At 37.4% G+C, this 26,621-nt stretch overlaps 1 protein-coding gene across 2 annotated transcripts in view; it reads right to left on the bottom strand.

Moving 5' to 3' along the window:
• Positions 1-26,621, bottom strand: part of PRKAR2A (protein kinase cAMP-dependent type II regulatory subunit alpha) — a 59,669-nt gene that overhangs the window by 13,659 nt on the left and 19,389 nt on the right. For both annotated transcript variants that reach the window (XM_015641037.1, XM_033517346.1), the window contains 4 exons: positions 22,194-22,229; positions 5,731-5,783; positions 4,058-4,141; positions 2,863-2,969 (listed from right to left, as the gene is read on the bottom strand). In XM_015641037.1, coding sequence (XP_015496523.1) covers positions 2,863-2,969; positions 4,058-4,141; positions 5,731-5,783; positions 22,194-22,229 — 280 coding nt within the window. The remainder of the gene's footprint in view (positions 1-2,862; positions 2,970-4,057; positions 4,142-5,730; positions 5,784-22,193; positions 22,230-26,621) is intronic.

Below are 26,621 nucleotides of genomic sequence, written 5' to 3'. Positions count from 1 at the left end.
CACAACACCACTAGACAAGTAAAGAAAAAAGAAAATGAGTGACGAGAAATGGCACTAGGTGAGGAAGGAAGGCACATGAGACTGTGTAACAATCCTACCAGACACCTTATACTCTACTGCTTACTCATACCTAGGAGAGTAAGAAACCAGAAGCATACTAAAAGTAAACTAGAAAAGGGTTAGTGTTGATGGGAAGTGTCACTAATTCTTTTAATGTCTGATATCTACTTGATGATTCTCTGAGAAGCACCAGAGGCAACAGTCTTCAGAGCTGTTTTTTCAATCTGGAAGAGCCAGATGGGAACACCTTAAACAAAAGCAACAACAACTTCTTCCCATCTTTCAGACTGAAATTCACTTACTAGTGTCATTTATTTCCAAATAACTATAGCCACATAACTTTCAGTCAAGCATTCAGCTGTGTTTGGCCCAAGGACTAAACTGGTGATGCAACACTGGGTGACCTTGGCTCAGCTTTATTGAGAAAACTGTTGCTGAGCTGTGAGAGAGTCCATGAGCTAAAGCCCTGCAAGATAAGAAGAATAAAAACAGACCGAAGTGTAATTGTTGAGATGGTAATCGTTACGAGCCCAAGGACTCAAGTGAAAAGTACTGACATGAAAAAATATAAAACCCTCAGGCAAAAAAAGAAAAAAGAAAAAAAGCAGAAGAGGGCACCTCAGCAAGATTGTGGATCAGTGTGTGCCAAGAGGCAGCAGAGGCCAGTGCTGCCCCTCCCGAGTGATGACTTCTCAATCAGCAGTGACCCAGCAGGTGCCTCCTCAGCAGCGATGAGTGTCCCATGTTCAGCCACAAAACACATCCCTCTGAGCTCTCCCCTCCACGCAGAGGGCACTGAACACCTGCTGCATCCTCAGGCTGCACCTCCCCTGCCCACTGCCCCTCTGGGCATGGTGATGCTCAGACATGAGCCATCGGTGAGGAAGTACTGCAAGCAGAAGACTTTAGGAAAAAAAGGCCCATGCCAGAACACAAAGTCAATGTTCATGCAGACAGAAGGAAACTAATCCTCAGGAATATTTAGGCATTCGTTACTTGGGAGTAACAAGGCATGCCCGCTCATGAAAGAGCCAGAGTCCTCCAAACTTACACTTGCAAGTAAGTGGAAATATTGTGGTTTTCCATAAAGACCAGTACTGTGATATTCTTTTGCATGAAAAAATAAGTGGGTGGGAGGTGGAGGAAGGCTGGTAAGGGAAAAAAGGACTGACAACTCCTAACTGCAGAAGTTATTCCTAAAAACCAAACAGCCAACAAAAGAGTTGCAGCCAAGTTACTGTTCAGAGCAAAGGCTGCCACTGTGTCACTAGACAACACCAAGTTTAATTTCCTTCAACATGCATACCTTACACATACTTTTAACTTCGGAATAAAACAAAACAAAAATCTAAATGCCTGAAAACTTCCAACACAACTATCTCTTGACAGAAAAAACCTGCTGTGGGGGGTAACATTACATTGGTAGAACAGGGACTATAAAAGCATTTACCTGAATATCTATGGTAAGGATCCATTTCACTTCTTCATTTTAGGTTAAAACTCATAGCAGAGAGTTTTTAATAACCAACAGGATAAAAGCCTTGCACAGAAACAAATCAAGATAGGCTGATGGTATCTAACATTTTTGAGAGGCTCCCAAAATGAGTCTAAGTTTCCTCAAAATTAGGAACCACTGCTCTGCACGGATCTCATCTTCGCAGAGCCAGTGGCTCTGGCTTCCACAAGCTCTGATCTGAAGTACCTTACCCTTATCTGTAACAGCCTGATCTCTCTGGTGAATGTGGCAAGAGATCTCAGCCAGCCTAGCCAAAGACCTGGGATTGGATTGAGGGAGAGCAGTTGAGGAAGATAACAGAGTGTAGAAATGGGACACTGGTTTAAGCTAATAGGTTGGTACAGCAGAGGACAGGGGAACAGCCATATTGTCAGAATATATTTGATGCAGCCTTATGTTCTGCAGTTTCACTAACCAGAAAGGGGAATGTCCTTAAAAGGAACAAGAATTATTTCAAACGAGCAATTTCTAACCTAGAAATTCTTTTGCAATTCAAAAGGCAACAACATGTCTTGAAGAACTGCTTCAAAAGCATTTCATATAATATTAATAGTGCCATTATTTCAGTGATAAACAAGCTAACAGTGCACCAAAAAAGCAGTTTTCTAAGATCATATTCCAACAGACGTTTATAAATCACTCAGTAGTATTCTGTTTAATATTACAGCTTTGCAGAAGGCAATAAATCCATGTTCTTAATTACTCTTTGGATATGGTTATTCAAAGTAACATTAGTCACATTTTTTTTCAAAAGAGTAAAAAATACTAAAAATGTCCATGCACACATGTATGTATTATATGCCTGTTACACATATACATGATACCCAAAATTATGATGTGCATTTGCTTGATGAAAGAAATTCCAAAATGGCACCTTAAACTCTGCAAATACAAATCAAAACCAACAGAGGCAGAGCAGCCCCAACTCTCTCTGAAGTCAATCATCAAAACTAACAGAATAAAGTCCAGATTTTATCATGGTAGCCACTACAATGGATTTTTATTTCTGATATTCTCCTTCCTGAAAATAATTTCCTACCAATTCTCCTTAACAGAGAGCTACTTTTTCTGCTTTTCCCCCTCCTTGTCTGCCAGAACAAAATATAACCTGGTCTACAGACAACATGTAATATGGCTGGTTTTAAGCTGTGCTTATGCTGACAGGCACAAAAACTAAACTGAGCAAATAATTTTCCTTCAGAAACCTTCCCACAGTAAACATTCCCTGCCATTTCTACAAAACTGAAAAGAAGCATCCTCTACATTTCACAGGCATAGCTGCTTACCGCTCAATGACATAGAAGTTATCTCCATCATCACCTTGGTCAATCACATGTTCCTGAGGTTTCACCTTCCTCTCAAACATGGCATCAAGGACCTGAGACAGCTGCTCCTAGAAATCAAATGGGGTAGGGGGAAACCAACTATCAGAAACACACCTTAGCATTACTGCTGGACAAGGGAGTGTTAGTTTCATTTGGCCTGGACAGTAAACTGGAATATGCATCACACTTTGGTACGTTTTACTGTACAAAAATACAAGTAATATATGTTGATTTCCACTAGCAGCTCACTCCTTTCCAGATTAATATGAAGTTCAGTAATACACAGAACCAGACTTTTAGCACACAAGAGCCATTATCTCAAATTTATGTCCAAATGGCTCAATTTTCACATACCAGTTCAGTGCCAAAGCACATACAAACGTTTGGTATAATCTGACACAGCTCCACTACAATGGACACACATCAATTCATATAAACAGTACATGTATTTCATTGTATGTATGTCTAAAAATGGCACCATGATCTATCAGTAAATTATTGTCATCATCTAAGAGCTCCAGTCATGATCAGGACTATACTGAACAAGATTCTCCATAGACTTATTTCTCTGGACAGTCTGTTGTCTTAGAGAAGCTGCAGTTCTAGCCCCAGTGAGACAGGACAGGTACAGATGTGGAGCCCACACAGAAAATGGGATAATGCTGGTCTGCACAGCAGGCTCCAGCTGGATTTCCCTCTTGACCCGTGACTAAACTTGCTTTTTTTGCAGGCAGCACAGCCAGGGAAACTGTCAAAACCAAGAAAGATGACACCATATAAATGCTTTGCCTTGTTGCTGACCTGCTTTACCATCTTTGCTATTCCCAAGCCCATTAACAATATACTTTTGCTGCATTTTCAATGACCTGATGTTCAAAGTTGAAGATGTAGATCACAGCTGAGTTTCTAAAAATACACTATATGAACACGCAAGCCAGTCTTCATGCTGCTGATACACTTGAAATATTTACTGCACTCCTGAATTTGGGAATTATAATTGCAGTATCTCTTGGCACCACTACACTGAAAATATTCCTTATCTTTTAAACAGAATTCTATTTTCTTGTCTTTAAAAACCATGTCTGGACTTTTAGATCATATTAACTGTACATAACAAAAATAAATTTCATTTAAGATTTCCTTAAAATTATATTACCTGATCTAGGTTTTTGAAGAGCAAGATATCTTTACATGCTTCCTGCAGTCTGCATCGCTGTTCATCAGTTTTTGGATGAACTACCTTTAAAACAAAGTAGAACGGAACAGTCATGACAACAAAGAAATATGATTCCAGACTAAACCTTCAGCATGAAAAAGCAGAACACAATTTAAGTGTCAAAAATACACAGTCCTTTTTTGTTGTTTGCATAAACAGTATTCATATATAAACATACAATGCAAGACAGAATGAAAGACACATAGGAAAAACATTATGCTGACAATTAACATATGAAAAATAACAGTGAAGAAAGACAAGAAAGAGGAGGATGCCTTTTCCATTCTATTCCCTTCTCTTCTAACACAGCCATAGCCACAGACAAAGCTTGAACACATGAAACAGAGGAAGAAGTGAATGGTTTTCTTCCTAACCTCTAGCTATATTAGTCCCAGTATAATTACTGTTGGCTCACAGGCAGTTTATATCCTATATGATACACAGGAGTCTCAGCCCATCCAATAAGAAGTTATTCAATAACAAAATTACTCAAATAAAAGCTTTATTGTTTGAGATATTTTGTTACTACCTCCCACTTATAAACATCAGGTTAAAGGAACCAATAATCACTGTATCATGGAAATGTTTATACATGTGCTTGTTAGGGGCTAATTATGAAAATATATATAAAAAATTAATTACCTGACATGCACCACATTAACATTTCTTATTTCTGGAATAACAAGGATTCCAAAAACCAGTTATATCAGTAGGCATTTCTAAAAAGTTATTTTCCAAAGTTAAACAGGTCTCAGATCCTTGTTTTAAGAGAAAACAGAATATTGAATCATCAGTCAAGAAAATTAAGACGTTGATGCAATAAATATGTCCAAGTTCACAAATATTTGGGTAACCAGACACACTTATAGTGGGGTTTTTTTTACAGCCTATAAAATTATTTATGAAGTGTATTTACGAAGTATCTCTTCTTTTTTAAGATAAATCATATTAGACTTAGATTTTCATTGCCGAAGTGTAAGCATCTTTGCAATGGAATCTGAAAAGGAACACCAGAAGCCCAGGGAGAAAACACTGATTTTCAACAACCAGGCTACAAGATTTGCTCACACAAACACACCTCTAAAGAAATGTAATTACAGTATTTGGATTTTCAATTCCTAGAAATTCCCGACTTTCAAGAACAAGAGAAAAAACAGGTGGCCGCAGACTTAAAATATTTCAACCAAGCACTTCTACCCAAGCAGAACTGCTCTGACAAGAAAGACAGTAAAAAGCATGTGAGGAATTTTAAGCACCCATGAAGAAACAGCTGTGGTAAAGCTCAACTAATTCTTCTCAACAGCACCAATGATCTAGGAATTGCCTCAACAAGCCTTTAAGAGATTTAAGAAAGGAGAATAGCCAAAATTTTAAAGATGTTAGATCTTAAGCACAGCTCTCGAGTCCTTTGAAGTAAAATTGTATTTATTAAAGCTGTAGTGACTAAAAAAGTCCATGAGACAAAGTGGCTCTAAATTCTGAAGCAATGTCACTTTGCCAGTGTCACCACACCACGCTCAGCACAAAATGCACAAGTGGTAAGAAAAGGCAATGTACATCTGCCTGTCAATCTGCAGAGAAAACCATGCATGGAGTGATTCCCTCACTCTTACCCTTTGTTCTGTATCTTCCTCCTCTTCATCTGGATTGAAAGCCTCAGCACAAACTTGGAAGAAAAAGAGAGAGGAAATAAGTAAAAGAAGTAATTACATGAGAACAGCAAATAAATCAGTTTAAATATGTTTCTTCTATTTTCCTACAGGAAAAACAGAATCACTTTTCATTTTGTCATTACAGTGGCAGAGGCTCAAACCCTGTCTGTTCTCTGAGCAGGCACAGCATGGCTGTTCTCACATTCTCATGTAAAAAGTCTATGACTTACTAAATAATCTTGCCTAGCAAGTACTCAAGCATGGACACAGATTTCCTTTCAACTGGTATCAAGGCATAACAATCTCCATTCAGATTAATTTACAAGCATCTTCTCTAAAAAGCAGGGGGAAAAAACTGCTGCTACACTGCTTTGTTCTTTGCAATATACAGAGCAAAACACTGAGAAAAAGGAGCACAAGGAAGGATGAGCCACTTCCTCCACCTCAACTCCATATTGCAAGTGAGTATCTATATTTTTGGACGTTTTTTGGTATGGAGAAATCATGTTTTCACAGAAATTAACCTGGGAAATTAACCATCAGCTTCACCATAGTACAGTCTATGAAAAAATAGTATTTAGTTCCATCCCCCACACGTTCCTCTATTTTGCTACATCTTAACCAAATTAATGTCAACTGGTGATATGAAAACTAGTCTAAAATTTACAGAGTGATTTTTTTTTTTTTTTTTTTTTAAAGTATGAGAACAGTTGTGAAAAATTACATACTATAGTGCACTGGGACAAGGCTCTGCCAAACATATCATTACACCTACAGGACCAACTGAAAGAGAGATAATAATGAAGAGTAGCTGAAATTTCAAACCATTTTTGTTCAGTTTTAATTCTTCAGAAAAGGCTTCTCTTCAGTTATCTTAACAATTACGCTATTAAAGAGTTTCACAACACTAAACACAGGCACCGTGGCCACCAAAAGCCCACAGTTCTAACTTAGATTTTCTTATTAATTCATGGATATTTACAGTCCTTGCATGTCAAAGTGATGTGCACATTCTAACCACCTGTACAGAAAGTCAAGGAAAGTGAGAGTCAGTCCTGTTTTCATCTAGCTGTGCTCTTTAATAACGGTGGTCTCACGTCTGAGGTTATACATTACTTATAAAATTTTACAAGGAAACATAGACAAGCATTTCCCTTTGTACTTTATCCAGCATAGTGACAATAGTGAAGACTTGGCAGAATGCCCAGAAGCACACTGCAATGACATCTAACTGCTGAATGGACTGAGAAAGTATAAATAAAAATCCAGAAAGTCTAGAATTCAGCAACTTGTAAATAATTCAAAAATGCACACATGCCTATTGACCCTGTCATCGTGCACTCAACAGGACTATAAAAATGCAAAACTCTAGCATAATTTACTAGGAAAGATTTGTTTGGTTTTGTGTGTCTCGGTTTTTTTATTTGGTATTTGTTTTCTCCCTACCTAAAAGATACAAGTCTTTCCTAGGAAATTGGATTTTAATTCCTTTTTTTCCTGGAGAGAGTGAGGAGACTCAAATACAACAACAAGCATTCTACTTACCAAACCACAATTTAAAAACACAATCATATAATCATTAGGCATCAGGCATTTAGAGAGTAAGTATTGCTCATACAATAAACCTGTTTAACAATACAGAAACAGTGTATTGACAGTGCACCTACCACACACATGCTTTTACTTTTACAGAGCCACCCACACTTAGGCCAGATACTCAAAGGATAAACAGCATTCTTCTCCAGCTGAAAAAAAGTATAGTCCACTCCAGAGTCCAAAGATGACTGGTTTATGGGAAGGTGGATGCTTACAAAACTACAGAACTTGGACTGATACGCTGATGCACATAATATGCAATACAGAGGCACTAACAAAGAAAACATTATTAGCATTTTGGTGTGAAAGCTTTCTTCCTCCTTCCATTTTACAGTAAAGATCAAAATCTATTGTGAAAGCTTTGGATTTTCTAATAAGGAACAGTTACTAAGATGAAAGGTTCTGTGGTTTAAACAGTATGGTGATAATTAACTCTTCATTTTTTACAACCAGTGTATCTTATGAGCAGTCGGAGTCCAATTCTCTATTAAGCACAACATTACATACTATAAATACACTTCTGTACATTTTTGAAACTTCCTGGTGTATAAGAACACTCAAGTCACACCTATGAATTCAGAAATCACTGTACCACTATACCATTCTATCATTCAAATTCTAATATTAAGCTGCAAATTTGATTTTGCTTCCACCTCAGCTGTAGGGAAGCTACTGCTAAAAATGCTTTAGAATTCAGGAAATCCTCTTCAAGATTTCCTTGGGAAAACAAGTTTTATTACCACAGCTAAAACTAGGGCATCAGAGCAAAACCTTATCTTAAAACACACATCAAAGCAACACAGTCACCTATAACTTCAGTATGAAATGGTTATGGCTTTGATTAAGGTTTGTAAATGTAGGTTTCCCCTATTTTATCTTACCCAGTATGGGTGAAAACAGCTCCCAAAGTCCACCACAGATACAGACTAGGACTTAGTACCCCTCCCTTACAAATGGAAATCACTTCTGTAATGCCCATGAATGGGCACCATAGAAATACAATAAAAACATTGCAAAATGCCACTTCTTCCCATGGTCACATAGAATGCCTTCGCATTATGCTTCTCATTCTTCAGTCTCCTACTGGGATTTCTTTTCCCATGGAGAAGAGTAAGCCAGACATTTTGATTTCAGCTTTGGACAGCTCTGATTTACAGGACTATTTACATGCAGGCAGAGCTATAAAACTTAATACAACATACCTGTTGTGGTATGCTTAAAAAAGGGAAGAGACACAAAATTCTCAAGCTTAATTAATATTATGATATGCTGGAAAGCTTTACAGCCTACTCACAACAACCAACAGTATTTTTCAAATACTCTAAAATGTGACTAATGAGAAGAAAAATCAACATTACATCAACCGATCCCATGTTTTATGGTGCAGTATGTCAAATTTTTCTTGCCACTATTTTTAATTGGTAAATCATTTGGGGAAGTCTGAACTGTTGAAGTCTGAACTGTCACCTGTGTGACAGTCTTACTTTCAAAATGTTTCATGATGTCTGCTGCTTTGCTATTCTTCTGGCTGTAAAGGTTCCCCATAACTACCCTGAACTCTGCCAATGCCTGTCAGAAATCTAGGGAATTTCAGGACTCCTGGAGGTTATTCATTTGTGCACTACAGTACAGCCAGTCCTAATGAAAAAACATCTGATCTTTCATCTTGACTGACTGAAAACGTCCTTGACCCATTATTTCACATGTGACTGAATTCACATATTAACTATTTAAGTGTCCCAACAAAACAGACACTCAGAGGCAAGCTTGTCCTCACAAGATTCTCCTGAAAAGCGTTGTTTTTCAGACTCACTGAAATGGCAGCTGGAAGGGATCTCTCTCTGAAGCTCATCTAGCCCAACCTACCTGTCCAAGGGCAGCTATTTGGAACTGAGGGCTAGTTTGGGGCTGACCTGGAAACCTCCCAAGGTGAAGATCGCACATCTCTCTGCTAACCTGCTCCACCACCCTCAGGGGAAGAAGTTTTCTTAATATACAACCTAAAGCTCACCAGTATCTTCATATAATTTGAAGTGACTTCTGAAATCACACCTTGCCTAGCTGGGATTTTCAGCACAACTCTGCCCTTGAGCAAGAGCTGAGCAAGAATCCATCAGTGGAAGTTACACACCAGTGTGACACATCTACAGCTCTATCAGCTCACACCATGCAGACCAAGCTTCCTTCCAAATCCACCCATACACAGTTCAAATAGCTTTGGAACACAAAAAACGGTTTTCAATTTTATGAAGCTTTGAGATAAAAAGAAATTCAGGCTTTTATCCTACCATCTACATTTAGTCTCTCTTAGCTTCTGCAGCTCTCATGCTGCACCTTCTTTGGCTTTCAAGAACATCTGTTAACACTTCTGAAGGCTCAGAAATGATACAGCTCCATCGCTGCTTTGTTATGCAGGTGACAGCATCTGAAAGCAATCGAGATCTTTGTAGCTGCAGCAACGACATCAGCAGTGGATGGGTGAGGGGGAAGCAAGGGGTGGGGACAGAAGAAGAAGTAGCAAGACAAGTTTGCCAGTACAAACACCACCTTTGTTTATGTAAGTTTTAATCACTCTCAAGATAATATTGTTCTGCAAAATATGTGTTTTGTCAAGATCAAAGTCCTTGCACTCTATACAAATCTGTATGCGAATGAGTAACAGTTGAGCATTTAGATCTGGCAAGTTAATACAGCCTCAAAGAGAAATGCACACCATCCCTGTCCCCGAGAGATCATTTTTTCAGCCAAGAGGCTGATGCTTGAACACCTTCAAACACACACAAAAAAAGGAAATTTAAGTTTGATATTCTATGTAAGGTGAATGCATTATTAATATTTCTGTTGCTACTAAAACAATGGATGCCCTGTCATACTCTCTTTTCAATTTTGGATCCCACCTTCTGCACTGCAGAGTGAAATTCTATTCACTCTTCCTGACTTATGAGGATACATCACCTCCACCTGATCCTATGAGACTCATTAATAAAAATCCACTCAGAGCAGTACATGCAGAACCACTTTCCCAATTATTTATTCAGATGAGTTATCTTAAACTATGTTTAAGGCAGTGTTCTTTGCATCTGAATTTGTCAAAGCTTCAAGCATTTTTTAAGTCTGTCTCTCAAGGGACAGATGCATAGGCTCTTCTGGGAGCACTATGCCAGCTGGAACGATGACCACTTCCAGTGGCTTGTCATTCCCTCTGACAGCTGAGCTGCACTTCAAAACGATGCAGTCAGATGAACTAGGAAGCTTGAACAGCACTTACACACAGGTCTTTGCTGGCACAGATAAATGTGATTTTCCACACTTGGAAAACAACTTCAAGTTCCCTCTCACTTCTGTTGCTTGGTTAGCTCAGAACTTTTTGGTTCAGAAATTGCACTTTGTTTCTCAAGTGAAAGATCTCACCATGTCAAAGCAGACGACAGATTCGTACCTCGATCCAGCATGTGGGAAACAGAACCTGCAACCATTTGCACCACCTGAACCATTTTCACATTCATGACAGTTGGAAAGAAAAGCAACACTGAAACCCAAAGAACAGTTAATATGTGCAGGAAAATCAGCTACTTCAACCTTCAATTCACTAGTGAGAACTGAGTGAAATCAAGGGTAAATTCTTTGTTAAAACCAATGTTGCATCAACCCAGAACTGAGGTCTTGGGTCTTGAAAGACTGGTTTTTCACTTTATGTGCCACATGGCAATCTCCAGATGCAGGCTAGCCCACAGCAGTACCAACTCCTGACTTCACTCTTAATTCTCAGAGGCATAACTGAGACATGATTTACAATAACCAGGATTTGAGCCTAAAATACCCCATCAAACCTTTTTCAAATACCAAAGCAGAATATTCAAATATGCAACCACTTGCATGGCCATATATGTCAAATCAAGTGTAATATTTTTTTCAGTGGAGAAATATTTAGAAATGATTCATTTCAGGGGGAAAGGAAAATAATGGATTTTTGGTTCTTGAAAATGTCACGATGTTAAAAGAAAACTAAATCAAGTCAGTTCTTCACAGGCAGAGTTCTTCTGTGTTACAGATTAACTGCAAAGGCACTCAGAATCAGCAAGGCTGTGCCAAACCAGTTCTGTCCAGTCAGGATTAGAGGTTCAGGCACACTCCACACTTGGTCCCAAAGCCTGCTCAGGCTGAAAAGCTGCACAAATCACTTTGTCAGGCAAAGAAGCCTACAAGACACTGATGGAGCCTGTAAGGCTCTCAAGTGCTGCACTGTTTCACCTCGCTCTGCAGAAAGCCACTGTTGCCTCTCTTGCACAACAAGCTGAAGTGTTCACCTGGCTCTACCCAAAGCCTTGCTTACAGCTCAGAGACAACTTGAAGATGGCCAGCTCTGATGTGGACATTACCTATGTTCCTCAAGGTCAAGAGTAGCACAACTGAGGTTCAAGGCAGAGCTTGCAGAGACCACATTCTAGTTCACAGCTGGATAAACACTTTTGCCAAGGGAAGTGCATGATGTGTTACAGTGCTTGCTAACCTTGCTTTTAGAAATCTTTGATAACCATTTCCTCAGCATGATAATGTACTTTCCAATAGCATTATCTAAATGAGATTTCTCCAACTTGTTCCCTTTCCATCAGAAGAGAAATGCAACAGTTCCGGCGACAATGGCTTGTGACAAAACTGAAACACCATTGTCACACACTCCTACTTCATATTACTTTTCAGTCACAAGTTCAGAACAGACTGCACAATCAATTATAAATGCCACCTTTTATGATAATGGGGTTTTTTTCTTCGCAGGAAATCCAACTTTACATGCACAGACACCTTTTCTCCCAAGATGCGTAAGTACAGGCAACATAATAAGCCCTTGAAAATTATGGCAATTGGTTGACAACTGTTTCCATATGTGCATTTGCTTTATATATTCTGAATAATGCAGTTTTCAAATATTCTTATTACATTCATAAAGATTAATAAAAATCTGATTTTAAGTGTTTCTTTAAAAGGTTTTATCATCAGATGTACAGTAAAACAATTGAGACAACGCCTTACAGGAGAGTAGCCTTTTTTTTTTCTCTTACTGCATCAAGATTTGGCAAAGTATTTAAAATTACATTTCCCTAAGGGCAAACAAGAACTTTCATGATGAAAGAAGTAGAATAATAAACGGAAAGTAAATAATCACAGTCTGGTTTAGATTCATATCTTTACACACATATAATGAAAGCATTACAAGCAGACAATACTGCTTCAACAAGACTTTAGAGACAAGCATAAAGCACTTTTAACAAGACACAATGCGTTCCTACTTAATTATTATTCCTAGGTAGGCTTTGTTTAGGGCTGGTTTTTAGTTTTGTTTTGCTTAACTCCTTCTGCAACCTGCAGGATCTGGCCTGGAAATCAGCCCCAGGTTGACTCAGGGACACAGCACCAGACAAACCAGAGACCAAAGGCTTCACAGCACCTGGGAATATGCTCCAGGGATCTGTTAGGAAATGACATTCCCTATCAAACTAAGAGGTGACTTGTTGGGGTCTTATAGAACTGCAACAAAACTTCAGAAGACAATCCTCAGCATGGATATCTTTATTTAAATCCTCCTCCTACTCAGGAGCAATAAAAACAAAGAACTTGTGCCAATGTAAGACTACAGACAGAATTCTCCTAAGCACTTCTCCTACCTCTCTGGCATAACCAAATGAGCATGACATTTGCCTTTTTTTTTTTTTTTTTTTAAACTAAACTAAGAGCTGTTTATCACTGTATTTACTTCATATAGTTGCCTATTTAATTATATCAAGGCACAACTTTTATTTTTTTGCTTAATGCCCTTATGTGTGAGTTATGCCAAATGTTTTAGCTTATCCTTCCACTCTGCACACTCACACATGGAAGGGTTATACTCTCTCACCTCACTGAAGTCACATGCTGCAGAAGAATAATGATAAACTCATGAGGCTGTAATTCCTAGACTAACTTTTTGATAATTTGAAAATTTACAGTTTCCAGAGCACCTATGATGAAATTACTCTGGTGATAAAATAAACACTCTGCAAGTCTCTCCTGTACAGCTGGAGTAGTCAAGGGACAATATTGCCTGATTCCACAGAATCATCTGCTAACTAAGCCACACCTAAGACTCCTACACTTTGGGCTTCCATGTCTCAATCTACAAGAAGAGAGCCCAGCATCCCATCAGACAATGCTGTGCTATGGGACTTGCAGTAAGAGGTAAGTTTGCATGAAAATTAATACAACAAAAATACTTCCCTCATGGTAGAGGACTAACAAAAATAAGAAAATTTTCCATGTGACTGATCACTGGAGTAAACAGCTCTGGCACAGTAACTACCAAAAGTAAAATACTGCCCTTTCAATCTTAAAACAGTAATATACAATTTGTTACTACTGTTTCCAATTCCCTTTACTACATTTAAACAGAAATCTAAAATGGAAGCAGGGTATTTTGGAGTTACACATTATTCCCTGTGGTGAAGCCTGGGAAATTCAAATGGAGCAAGCTTTATTCTTGCAAGTTAAGAAATCAGAAGACTGAAATGGATAAACATGCTGCTGACCTTGTTCAAGCCCTCTAAGAGAGCCTTACCGATGAGATAGTCATCCATAAAAAAGGTCTCCTGGAAAACATGATGCTACTACTATTTCAGAGCACACAGATTCACAATTGTAGAAGTAAGCCTTCTGCTTTAATGATCTTCTGGTTTAGCTCATCACATAAATCTTAACACATTTCCAAATGTGTTACGTAAGCAAGGCAGATAGAACCAGAAATTCAGCACCAATAATGCTTATGTGCCTGAAACAGTGACACTTTTCTCCGAGTTAAAAACAGCACAGAGAATGTTCTGTGGAATGAACTTTCCATTCAGTTTACATCAGAACACCAAGTTTCAAGAAATGGCTCAAATATATGCCTTCCCCCCAAAAAAAAAAGACATGCAGCTTAAAGGCTTTTAGTTGCAAACTGTAGATAGAAGAGAGAATTTAGCTGAGAAATAAAACAGGAAAAGTGTTTTTCTAGTATAGAAATAGGAAATTTTCTTTCAATTTACAGATCAAGGCATTTTTTTGGTTTTATACTAGCAATTCTGCCATATGAACTGCTAAACCTGCAATAAGGCAATTAATATCTTTAAATCATCTAGAGAAAAGTGCAGTAAAAGCACTTTTTGCCTTAAATTTCATTTAGCAATGAAGATTACCCACATCTTTCTGACATCTGTCGTAACAGAGAACCAAAGTATGTCGAAGTGTTAGAAGGCTCTTCTGAAATCAATTATATGGCATGATTTTCAAAGATTTCTAGTGAATGTCCAAATATGTTCAAAACCACATTACCCCGAATAGAACAACTAACACCTATTTATCTGTAACAACAGGGAGCAATAAAAAATTAGCATGGCTTGACACAAAAGGATTGTGTGCAGAGGAATGGTGTGGAAGCCCCCAAATCCCTGAGCTTGGAAACTGCTGTTTCCTTTCCTGGCATGCTGAAAAAGCAGGAAATATGCCAAGTTACTGTCGGACCCCTTGAAGAAAAAGCTTGCAGCTCCCCCCATTCCTGTGTGGCTACTGAGCAATTCCAGTTTCCTGCTGAGCACCAGCCATGGCAAAGGTAACTCCTTCACTCATGAGCCAACTCTGGACTTCAGCATCCCACTGAATAAATAGATTGCCTTCACAGGAAATACACATTTGAAGTGGTCTGGCAAAGGACTAATATTGGAAGGAACTTCATCAGTTGTAACTTGTGTGCCTTATTTATGACCAGTTTTGCGGTTTTCCACCAGAGAAGATTAGTGAGCTTAAGAAAATTAGGGTTTTTCCTCTCCCAAATTTTGGAGACATGGGAGAAACACCAAATCAGGTAAGTGCCTCAGGGAGCCAAGCACCCACACCTCCCAAAGTCAAGCCCTGATTCAAGTCTCTCTTCAAATGAGGGCTCACAGCAGTTCCTGAGATGGCTTTCATATTTCCTGTAGTGAGTTTTCAAATTGCCATTATATTCCCTATACTGAGTTTTTTAGTATTCTTATAAAGTTTGGTTTTTTTTTATTTTGGGCTACACACAGTCAGCAAGGTGTTCTGCTGTTAAAAACAGCCAAGTTTCTGAAAGTACATCCTTTTATATTTAAATCAAGTCTGTTCAACTTTTATGTTCTCCATAGATGGACAATTCAACATATTTCACATTTAAACTGAAGTTACCTGAACTTGATTGAGTGTATTAATCAATATAGGAGCACAACAACATTTGTGACTTTGTCTAAAACTTTATAGTAAAACAGGTATGGAGTGCAGCCTTATATATTCACCAGAAAAATTCAAATCACATCTGATTCTGAGGTTACTCTAAAGATACATCACAGCACCAGATTTTGCAACAAGTATAAAACTGCCTTTTTTAGCCTGTATTGTGACAGGCATTTTGAGATTTCCTCAGGTGTGTTTGACCAACAAACCATGTTGGAATATTTTCATTTGGGCTTTAATTCCCATATTAAAAACCATCCTGAGTTCAAACCAAAAGAAAAGAAAAAAAAAGAAAAAAAAAACCCACATAATTCTCTATCACATGAAAGAGAAAAGTTAAATTTCAACCTATCAAAGGGAGAATTACATTTTATTTCAACAATCAGCTGAAGGCTGATATTTTCAAAAGTATTTATGTATACAAAGATGTGGAACAACATTTATGTAGGCTTTTTAAAGATCTTTAATGTAAAACAATTAATGGAAGTTAATCACTAGCACATTTTTCTACCTGAATACTTTTGAAAAACTGATCCATACTGCATTACTTGTCTAAAAATGTGCACAGCTATACTTATGCTCCCAACTCTTAAGGGTTAATTTCAGTTAAAACATTTGACTTTGGACAAACAACTTCTAATTTTTATGTAACAATCTAGCCATGAACTAGTATTAAGAAAGAATAAATAAAAAAGATGAAGGATTAACTAATTCCACTCCACTGTAGCACTTATGTGCATTAAGCAGACTGGATCAGATTTCTTCTGACCAGGTATTGCACTGACTTAAATTTTACGGATGCTCACAGTGCTGCATTTCTCTTTATGTCATAAAAAAAAATCCTGCAGAATTGTTCACAACACTGTGAAATCCAAGTAATTTTGAAGTCATGACTATTAATTTCCAAAAATAAGCTTTTTATTATTCACTGAATGTCAATCACATGCCAGGAATTTTTAAATAAGTCCCAATATTGCAAACAGAGAAAACAAGGTTTTTTTGTTTAACGAATAATGATTCAGACACTTTCTTACAGGAGAGCACCCACACAATTTATCACCACTTTCATCTGTCATCCCACGTGCTTGGCTTTTGCTCATATCAACATTTTTTTAAATTAATTCTTTTCACTCTAGTTATGATATCAAGTTTTGCAATCGTTAGGGCTAGCAAAAAATCATAGAAACTTCAGGTTGTTGATACAGGGAAACTGTGCCATTTGTCAAAATGTGAATTTTTGAACTTGGAAGTCTCTTATCATTTATCACCTGCCTGAAAATCTTTCAGCAGAAGTTATTATGCCATCAGTGTTCTAAGATGGTGAATAATCAATATAGAAATTAATTAAATAGTTTCAAGAGAAGAAACCAGATCATGATTTTCAAGTTAACCTCTGATAATCAGATAAATATACAGCAAAGAGAGCAGCATAGAGAAAGTCATCACTCAGTCTTCCTCCCTCGATTTCAAGTGCTGAGATTTTTATCACTGAAGTAGTAGATAGCATTCTGCAAGAGAAAATACTCAAAACAACCTCCCAAGAGAAGGGTTGCCTCTTGCTTCATTGCTACCATTTAGATATCCTAATTTAACAGGGTCCCAAAACAGCATTTTTTGCCACATACCAACACGCTGTGTGGCAATAATTAACAGAAAAGCTTTATTAAAAAATTATTTTTGTTAAAGCTGTCATTTTAAAACACTAAAAGCTACTAAAAGGAATTCACTATGTACAATATTATTATATTCTGATATCTCAACTTGCCAGGGTGTGAAGAAAATGCTGTATTGCACTAGAAAGCAGAGAGGAATATCAGACTTTAGCAACATATGTACATTATGACTGCTCATCTTTGGCAGAAACCAGACTAATGAAGAGTTCAAGGTAGAGTCTCCATCACCATCAAAACAGAGAAGAATCAGTGAGTTGGAAGAAGCAATAGTCAAGGCCTCTTACAGAAGCTTATGTGATAAGAAAGAAAAAGCCAAAAACTGTCAGGGAATATTTATTTACACATTATTCAAAACACAAAATTACTCAAATACCAAAAAACACCAAAAACAACCAACTAAAAAAAAACCCAAAAAAACCCCAAACAACTCCACAACACAAAGCCATAGTGTCAACATCAGATTGCCAGACACAAGAGAAACATAAAAAGCCCTGATTCTGGACCCAGCATCTGGTGGGGACACTGACAATTCACAACTGTCAGGGTTCCACAAAATGCTCATGTTTGCTATACCCAGGAAATCAGGATTCAGTAACATTTAAATAAAATTAGCCTCTACACATGAAACCTTTACTCAGCAACCCCATCTTAGGGGAGGGTTTAGCACCCAGCTCCAGGAACAGATTTGATCCTTCTCACTCCACTGAGTCTCTGCTGGAAGCTGCCCCACCAAAGGGACACACTGAAGTAAGTCTGTTTCATCTGATTATTTTTTTATATTAACATGAAAACAGGCACAGATCCTGACAGCCATGTTACTATTAAGGAAATAACTATTATGTATTGTTCCCTAGATGATACAGGTCAATTATTCCACTTGTAGTTGTTGAATGTAAAAATAGTAATCTTATCCCACTGAGGCCAAAGGAAGGCTCATGAGGCAGTACAGACATATGCAAAAGAGATGTATTATACCAGGTCTCTCAGATAAAGAGAAATAATTGTAGAAAAAGATGAAAACCTTTAGTGACACATGTATGGTACGGGTGTCATTTTGTTAGATTTTCCTATCCCAAGAAGAAATCAGCAAATCTGCTGGAGAGTGGGTGTTCTGTGGAATGTTATCAAAAGTGTCTAGAAATGGCAATACAGAAATCTAATGAAAAACTTAACTTTTCTGAAATATGCTACAACTAAAAGAGGAGAAACTATGCACAAGAGAGACTCTAGTGGGCGTCACACTCTTCCTTCCAAAAACACAATTAACTTCTCATTCATATCCTGCCAAGAGCAAAATTCTCCTTGGTGTTATGTACCATTTCTTATAGCGGGACAAATATCATCAATGCACTCTTCCTCTAGTTCTGATACAGCATTGATAGAATTGAGAAAGGAGTTATCACTGATTTCTGCCACCTCCCTGCACCATGTAGTCAGTCCCCAGCCAAGGGCAGAGACACTGGCATGTTCTGCAGCCTTCCATTACAGACAATGAAGTGACAGACATAATTAAGTTGGTCAGGAGCCCCTGTGCTTGGAGGAAATTCAAGGAATGTAATGAAGCAAGTATGAATTTCAACCCAGTCCAGTTCTTGGGAAGAATGAATCTATAAGGGTTTCAGGCCATTCCATCCAAGCCTGGGCAAAGGGAATCAGTCAGCAATCCACAGGTTACACTGGCACAAGGCTCAGACTTTGCTGACCCATTTAAGCACCAGCAAGATAACTGCTCTGGTGGTAATTAGCACTTAAATTGCATCACAGCCCATGGCACCCTACAGCTAGGAGGTTTTCAAATTATTGAGGTGGCTTTTTCCATTTTAGTTTCTACCACCAATATAGCTTATGACTGTGCAAACAGGATTATTTTAATGAAGTCAGCCACCACCTCAGATACAAATTAGAGCTGACCAACTGTTTGTGTGACACCATGGATCTCAACATGCTACATGGCCATGGCCACACACTAGCCAGCTATTCACTAGAAGAATTTTTAGGGCAACATCAAGCTCCCATTTCTCCTTCTCCCTCCAAGCATTCCGTGGAAAAGAATGTTTCTCTTCATGAGAACACTACCACTCTGCACTTCTATAAATAATTACATGAACATGATTAGATAAACCCCCCTCTTCCAGGATGACCCTCCTGCACAGTCCATTTAAAGAGTGACAGCTAAATATTTCCAGCATTGGCAGTATTTGCCAAAACTGTTTAGATGTTTCATAGCTAGAAATAAAGACCTAAATGAAATTTAGTAATCACTGGAACAGATTTATTCTATGGGTTTAGGTATCTCTAGAATTTGCAGGAGTGCACCAAAAGAACCATGATTATCCTGTTACCTGTAAGCAACTAATCACAACCAAGGAATAGAAAACACTGTAAGTTTAATATTCATAAATTAATAAAGCAACTAAAAAGAAATTTTTAAACTGCTATGTGTAAGAGACCATAAAGACACTTGTTAGCCTTCAATAACACATCAGTTGAGTGGTTTACCAGAACAATTATTTGCCTGTCATAAACTTTATGTAATGGAGACAAGCACTTCATTAACTTTTCCTTTAATTAAAATTAAATTTTTCTTTTCTTTTTGACCTAGTGAACGAGGACAGTGCTGTAATTCCCTAGGCAGCCAAATACTTGAACAATTCTTGCTTGAATTTTTCTTTAAAACATCCCATGTAAGCTTTTAAATTCTCTGTAAATTTGTGACTTTGTGAGTGTAAATGCTGATAGCAGCAAGCAACTGAGCTCTGCTCTTCACTCCCCTTACAAACACACACTGCACTGGAAACACAGAAATATTGGTTGGACTGACAAGGTTCAACATGGAATAGCAGAAAGCTCTCCTGAAGACAAGACCATAAAAGAATACATTAAATGCAATTTCAATAAAGAATTATGTGCCAGCTTTTCTTCTCCATGTTTTTTTCTGCTTTACTTTATTAGTTAAATCCAGAAACATTTAGCTACTATGCTGAGCAATCTTTGGTTTGGTGATTGTTGTTATTTGTTGGTTTATAAAGACAAAATCTTACCAAAATTGCAGAATGAAAACTTGTTCAAAACATAATGCATCTAACACACATATCAAATCAAATTCAGAGCACCAAACCCAGCAAATCAGTCCCTGATTTTATGCAAGAGACTGTAAAATGTGGTTGCCTATGGTGGCAGGGGGCTGAGCCCAGTAACCCAGCTGAGCCCAGCCAGTCTCATTCCTATGGAAGTCTTGACAGAAACAGCAGGAATGGAGTGAAATAAACCACCCACCAAACACCCCCTACCCCAAACCAGCAGTTTCTCTGCTTTTCCTGCCAAGAGAAGGAAAACTGTATCTCTTTGTATACACATGGATGGGTTTTGCATCGCCTTTGCATTTTAACAAATCCCACACTGATCATGACCTATACAGTGTATACAGAGAGAAAATGGCTATTTTTTTTATTGTGGAAAGTATTTAACACACAGCAGTAACATACACATATTCTATTATTGTTTGTCACCATGACAATTCTAATGTGAACTGTAAACTCTGAATTATTCTAGCTCTTCCTGAAGCAGGAACATTATTAAGCAACTAAAGTCCTCCTTAATCTAATTGCACAAGTTAGCAATTCAATTATACATTTGCCTTTTAGTTGTTCACATTAACCTTTAGACCTCCTAAATGAGAGAACTTGTTTTTTAACTAAGAGCAGCTCAGTACTGTGTGAGCACCAACATTGCATTTCAGTACTGCAAAGTCAAAAAGATTACAAATTTTTTCTGATTAAGGATTAATTTTTTTAACTTTGGGAATAACTCAGCCTTTATTTAATTAAATTTAAATCTGAGATGTAGTCACTCTTCATTTCTAAGGTTTTTCTCCATAAGCACGTTCCAGGATGGACTTGTTTAATTAGCAGAGAAATTGAAGTGTCTTTGGTCTCTCCAGAGCATCACCCCACCATTCAAGATAGAATTTTTTCCTGCCTACATTTCTCATGTAATCATATTTCAAAACTACAGCACTGTCAATTTTTAAGAGTTATGAAATTCTCATTATACTCAGTTATTTGTTTGTAGTGGCATAAATACACAATCATTTCCTTAATCATATCCAAGCAACCATTAGAAAAGTAAATGAACTGCATGAGTATAAGGACATTTTGCACATAAATATGTATTTATCTTACATTTATTTATATACCACATATATATATTATCAACAATTCCCCACCATAACTAACATAACCACTGTCAGATTATCTACACAAATTACAAACAGAGTAGACTTGAACTCAAAACTAGAGTACATTGGCATTTTCATAAAGATATTTGTCAAATCAGAATCACAACTCTCTAGACCAGCTAAATGTTAATAAAATATTTGAAGACAGAAAGTACCACATGCAAAGCAACTCACACTGCACCTCAAGTGAAAAAACAATGCAATACCTTCTCACTTATACATAACATTTTGTTCATGTGATACTCTTCAAAATCAAATTATAAAGGAATTTTTGGGCTTAACAGTTTCTCATTAAAGTATTTCATACTGGTTGAGATAGAACACAAACAAAGAAATAAATAAACAAGTATAATCAGTGTCTCTAGAACAAGTGAACAGCCACTAATTCAACAAATATAAATATAATTTGCACAAGCAAGGGACTAAAACAATACAAAAAGGGAACACCCCCCATATTTCTGTTTTCTAACTGCTCTTAATGTGCTGACCATTGACATCTACAGAAAATTAAGAAACAATTCTCATTATGTCAAACAAAAATAATGCAAGAATTATGAGAAATAAGGCAATAAGAGAAAAATTACATTTTTCATGTAATTCCTATAGTCAGATACACATTTCAAAATAACTTCAGATACTTTAAACTTAAGAAGAATCCATACCTGATACTCTTCTGTTATATCGGTTAACAACTGGAGCTGGAAAAAAAAAATAAATCAAAATTACACAGTTGTATTTATTATTACAAAATATAATTAATTAATTGAATAATCATTATATACTTTTAATACACAAACCCCATACAAATCTCTTTTAAAAATGTTTCAGTATAAAGCTTTCATCCATTTACCTGCCTGCCAATAAAAGTGTTTATTCAAAATTAAACTTCATATTCCTGAAGGCCATTACATGCTAAGATGGATGGATGGTAAGTAGTTTGGGGTTGGGTTTCTTTAGGTCAGCTGTACCTACTTAACACGGATCAAAAGCAAAAACCTTTTTGCCAACCCATTCTATGCTCCCACCCAGCACAGGCTGTGGAACTGCTGGGGCACAGCTCCCACAAGAACTCCTGCCATCCATCCCTGACCAAAGCTGCCTCCCACAAGGACACACATTGGAATTGGAAAAGGCTGAGATGGAGGATCCATTGCTTCTTTGTTCATGCTGCAGCTGCACAAGGTACTTGAACTTTGGATTGGAATGAACTGCCTGACTTCCACTATTCACACACATTTCAACATTACGCCAACCTTCAGTAAGCAGCACCTTTGTACTGTCTTTGAGAGTTTGCTTCAGTCTCAAAACAAAATCAACCTCTAAAGTTTTGCCCAGAACAAAATCAAAGCATTCTGTTCTCCTTCACCTCTAACAACCAACGTCATTTTATTCTGAGTGCTTCATGTTTTCCCACTTTTCCTCTCTCCAACAGGTAATTCTGTTTTTCCTGATACAACCTGCAACCTTTCTATTCCATTCTTTACATATTTAAGAATTAGAGGAGCCTTTATACCCCATCAAAGCACATGCATCACAGAGCCAGATTTATTAAACACCTGGTACAAAAATCGTAATGACCCCATAATTTCTTAGAAACTTTTTACTATCTCAGCACCACCAGAATACAGAGAAGAATGATTTCTTAGCAAAGACAGAACAGCTCAGCTTCTTTGGAGCATTTACATATAGACATAGACACCCTGCATCTATATGAAAACACAAAATGGAGAATAATACCACAAAAAAAAAAATCAAAGTTATTATTGTGTGTTCTTTTAAAAAATAAAGGAAATTAGAAAAGGTTGGAGGGGAAAAGAATAATCAGACTAATTCCATAGTTTTCAGCCAAATCTATGAACAGGCAGACAATGCTCAGCCTCCAAAGAAGCTCAGGATTAAAAGCAAGATTATTCTCAATTTTACAGTTTAGATCTGCACTTCTATAATATGACATAATCCTTATAAAAATAACACTAAAGCAGTGTTTCATACATCAAGCTTGAAGAGGTTCAGAAACACTGAATAACAAACCTGAGAATTCAAGCAACATTCTCTTCAAACCTTGAAACAATTTATGACAGCAGTAACCCTTCCTGCAAATCAGGGCAGGATGTATCTCACTTGCCAAAAGACACCATGGATGTGAGAAGTTTACCTCACCTTAAGGGGAAACAGGCACTGGGAATACACATCCATTCAGGTTCATGAAACAAACTCATGCAACTTCCTCATCTGAAAGTGTTCATACATTTTGCCTTGTTCCTAACTTTCCCTCCAGTGGTGATACAGAACTGCTCTGGACACTAATTTACCCTGCATCAGTACACTCTCGCATATCAAAATTGGCCAATTTGGACATGAAGACAAAGGAAAACTCACTACTTTTGTCCAGAGACCCAGTCAAATGTCTACCAGCTCTCTAAGGTTCTGAAGAATGAGAAGATCAAAACAAATTAGTTCAGTTTACTCTACAAAGTGATTTATTACGAAAGAAAATAACTAAATTCAAAACATAACTTGATAAATTTGCTGTACAAGCACCTCATCAAGGTCATAATAGCTTTAAGTTAATGCTTAACTAGCCCCATGTATGGATTCAGATACTTTTAATCAACATCATTAGTGAGTAAATACATTACTTCAGGCTCTATCTTGCACATACAGAATTTTTTCTCTACTTTATGATTTCTACACCCATTTATTGCTCATATTTAAGAATAATATTTTCATGTCTTTGAACAAAATTAATATGCTACAGAACACGCTGGTGTACTTTGGGTAACATAGAAAAAATCCAACAACAATGGCTCCTTTTAGAATCTTGATTATTTTATCCCATAGCAGGGTTCAGTGTCATCAAAACTGCATCAAGTTTTCCAGTGTTAAAAATGAGAAAAACACATAACCTTTTAAGGGCAGTTAAGAGAGTACTATTATTCTGCCTCCACAAAGCTTTTAAGATTAAAATGATAGTTTGCATCTCTTACACCAGTGACAGTTCTAACATGTATAAAATTCACTTTTATGTGTTGTCAGATGACTATTTTTATGCTAAAGAGATAAAATCTGACATTTCCTAGTAGAGAAGATTAGTGGTTTTTTTTCCTTCTGGCTTACCAATGAAAAGCTCTCTTTGCTTATTACTGTTTTCAGTATTGCACAGTCAGTATTGCCACTCCTATGGCATTCTTGTGTTTTGCCATTAGAAGTACGTGAAGGAAAAGCCTAGCATTGAGCACTGCTAAGAGAAACAACTCCTGAAGGTCCCACATACAGCTCCGTTGGTCTGTGGACAGACTCCAAAACATTAGATGGGGAGGAAGGAATAAAACATTTACTGTTAACACAGCCTGTTTCCTAGACTGAGCACTAAAGGACATCTAATTCAAAGCAATGGTGATGGGCATACCAAGAGCAAGCTCCTACACCAGAGTAGCCTCAGAGCTCAACTCTGCCCACACTGTGAATCACACCGACCTGGTACCACTCAGATCTGGGATCTACAGAAACAAGATTAAACTGCTGCTTGGAAAGAGAAAAACATTCTTCTTCTTCTTCTTTTTTTTTTTTTTAATCTCCAGTTAGAACTCCCCCCTGCCGCACACCAATGGGCCACAGCTCAGCTTGAACAATGGGCCATGTCTCTGTTAATGATATGAATGTTATTATATGTTAATTGCAAAAACTATAATAAGATTAAAAGGTTTTGTTGTGAGACGATTGCATTGTAAACTCTCCATTATGTCAAAACCTCAGGTGCAGCAATATTCAAGTTCAAAATGTCTCATACCTTTGGCACAGCTCCTGCTCTTACTTGGCTCATGGGAACCAAGACACAGTAATTGGGTAAACACAGCAAAAACCGAGGTAAATTAAACCATTGTACCAGAAGAGAGCAAAACGGCCTAATTTCCTCCCTGGCAGCCAAAGGCAAGTGATTCTGGCAGTGGAAAGGCAGATCAAGCTGTGCATTCCACAGTTTTGCCAGAACTGACTCAGGACAATTATCCTACTCCACTGTTCAAGAAAAATCAGGAATGTCTGCTCAACGAGTACGTGTTCCCCATACTGTGATGAGGCACAGACTGAAGCACCAGATAGGAACACTTAATGGGCTGCTTCAGAGTGAAAAACCTTTCTTCCTCAAAGTAAAGGTATGTCTTTATATTTATTTAATAAAAAATATTTTAATGAATTGCATAAATAGATCAATATTGTACATTCCACTACTTTATTTCAAAAATGTACTTTACATCAAAAAGCAGTATTGCCACACAGTTAGTGGCTAAAACTAACTATACTGCCACTAGCTAGTGGCTCCATTTCATTGGGCTTTCTCACGTGAAAAATTAGGGATGTAAATCAGATACTGGGATTTTTAATTTTCTTTTTTTTTTTTTAATAATTTCCATAACTGATAAACCAGGAATTTCTCCAATATCCTTCAGTTTGCTTTGGCACTGAGATTTATTTTGAAGTATCTGATACTCTACTGTGGCTCACTATGTTTAACTTACAGGGGTTCTGACTGGTTATAAGCAGGTATAAAATACAGCCCCATAGGTGAAAATTGGACATAGATATTACTTTTTTTACTGTTTTCAAACCAAACCAACAATTACAGGATTTAAGGCAAACAAGTGACAGTAAAACCACTCTTTAAAACCAGACCTAAAAGCATGCTTTTCCTACAGTGCGTGGGCTCCCTTCTCTGTCAGTGACTTTGAAAAGTGACTGGTTAAAAAAAAATAACATCAGGCTTTTTTAGATGTACACTACTACCATAACAGGGAAAGCTGTTTCTCTACACTACTCACAAGCCTGAAATGAACAGAAGTACAACCATCACTCTCCCAGCTACTGCTACCCACTTCTTACACATCCTACGAACATTAAATTCGTATAGAAAAAGACAAAATAAAACTCAAAAGATCAATTCAGAGTCACAAGAAAAAAAAAAAAAACAACTCAGGGACAAAGGATTGGGACATGCCTGGCATTCCAGGCATGACAGTAGTCTTAGGTGTCATTGCTTTATACGGGATGTCCCTTGAAAACTTACTTCATTCTTCAGAAGCACTTTGCTTTTT

Source organism: Parus major, chromosome 12 (genome assembly GCF_001522545.3).
Source record: "Parus major isolate Abel chromosome 12, Parus_major1.1, whole genome shotgun sequence".
NCBI lineage: Eukaryota > Metazoa > Chordata > Aves > Passeriformes > Paridae > Parus > Parus major.
The sequence above is the reverse complement of the archived record's forward strand: the minus strand, read 5'-3'. Positions and strand labels throughout refer to the sequence as shown.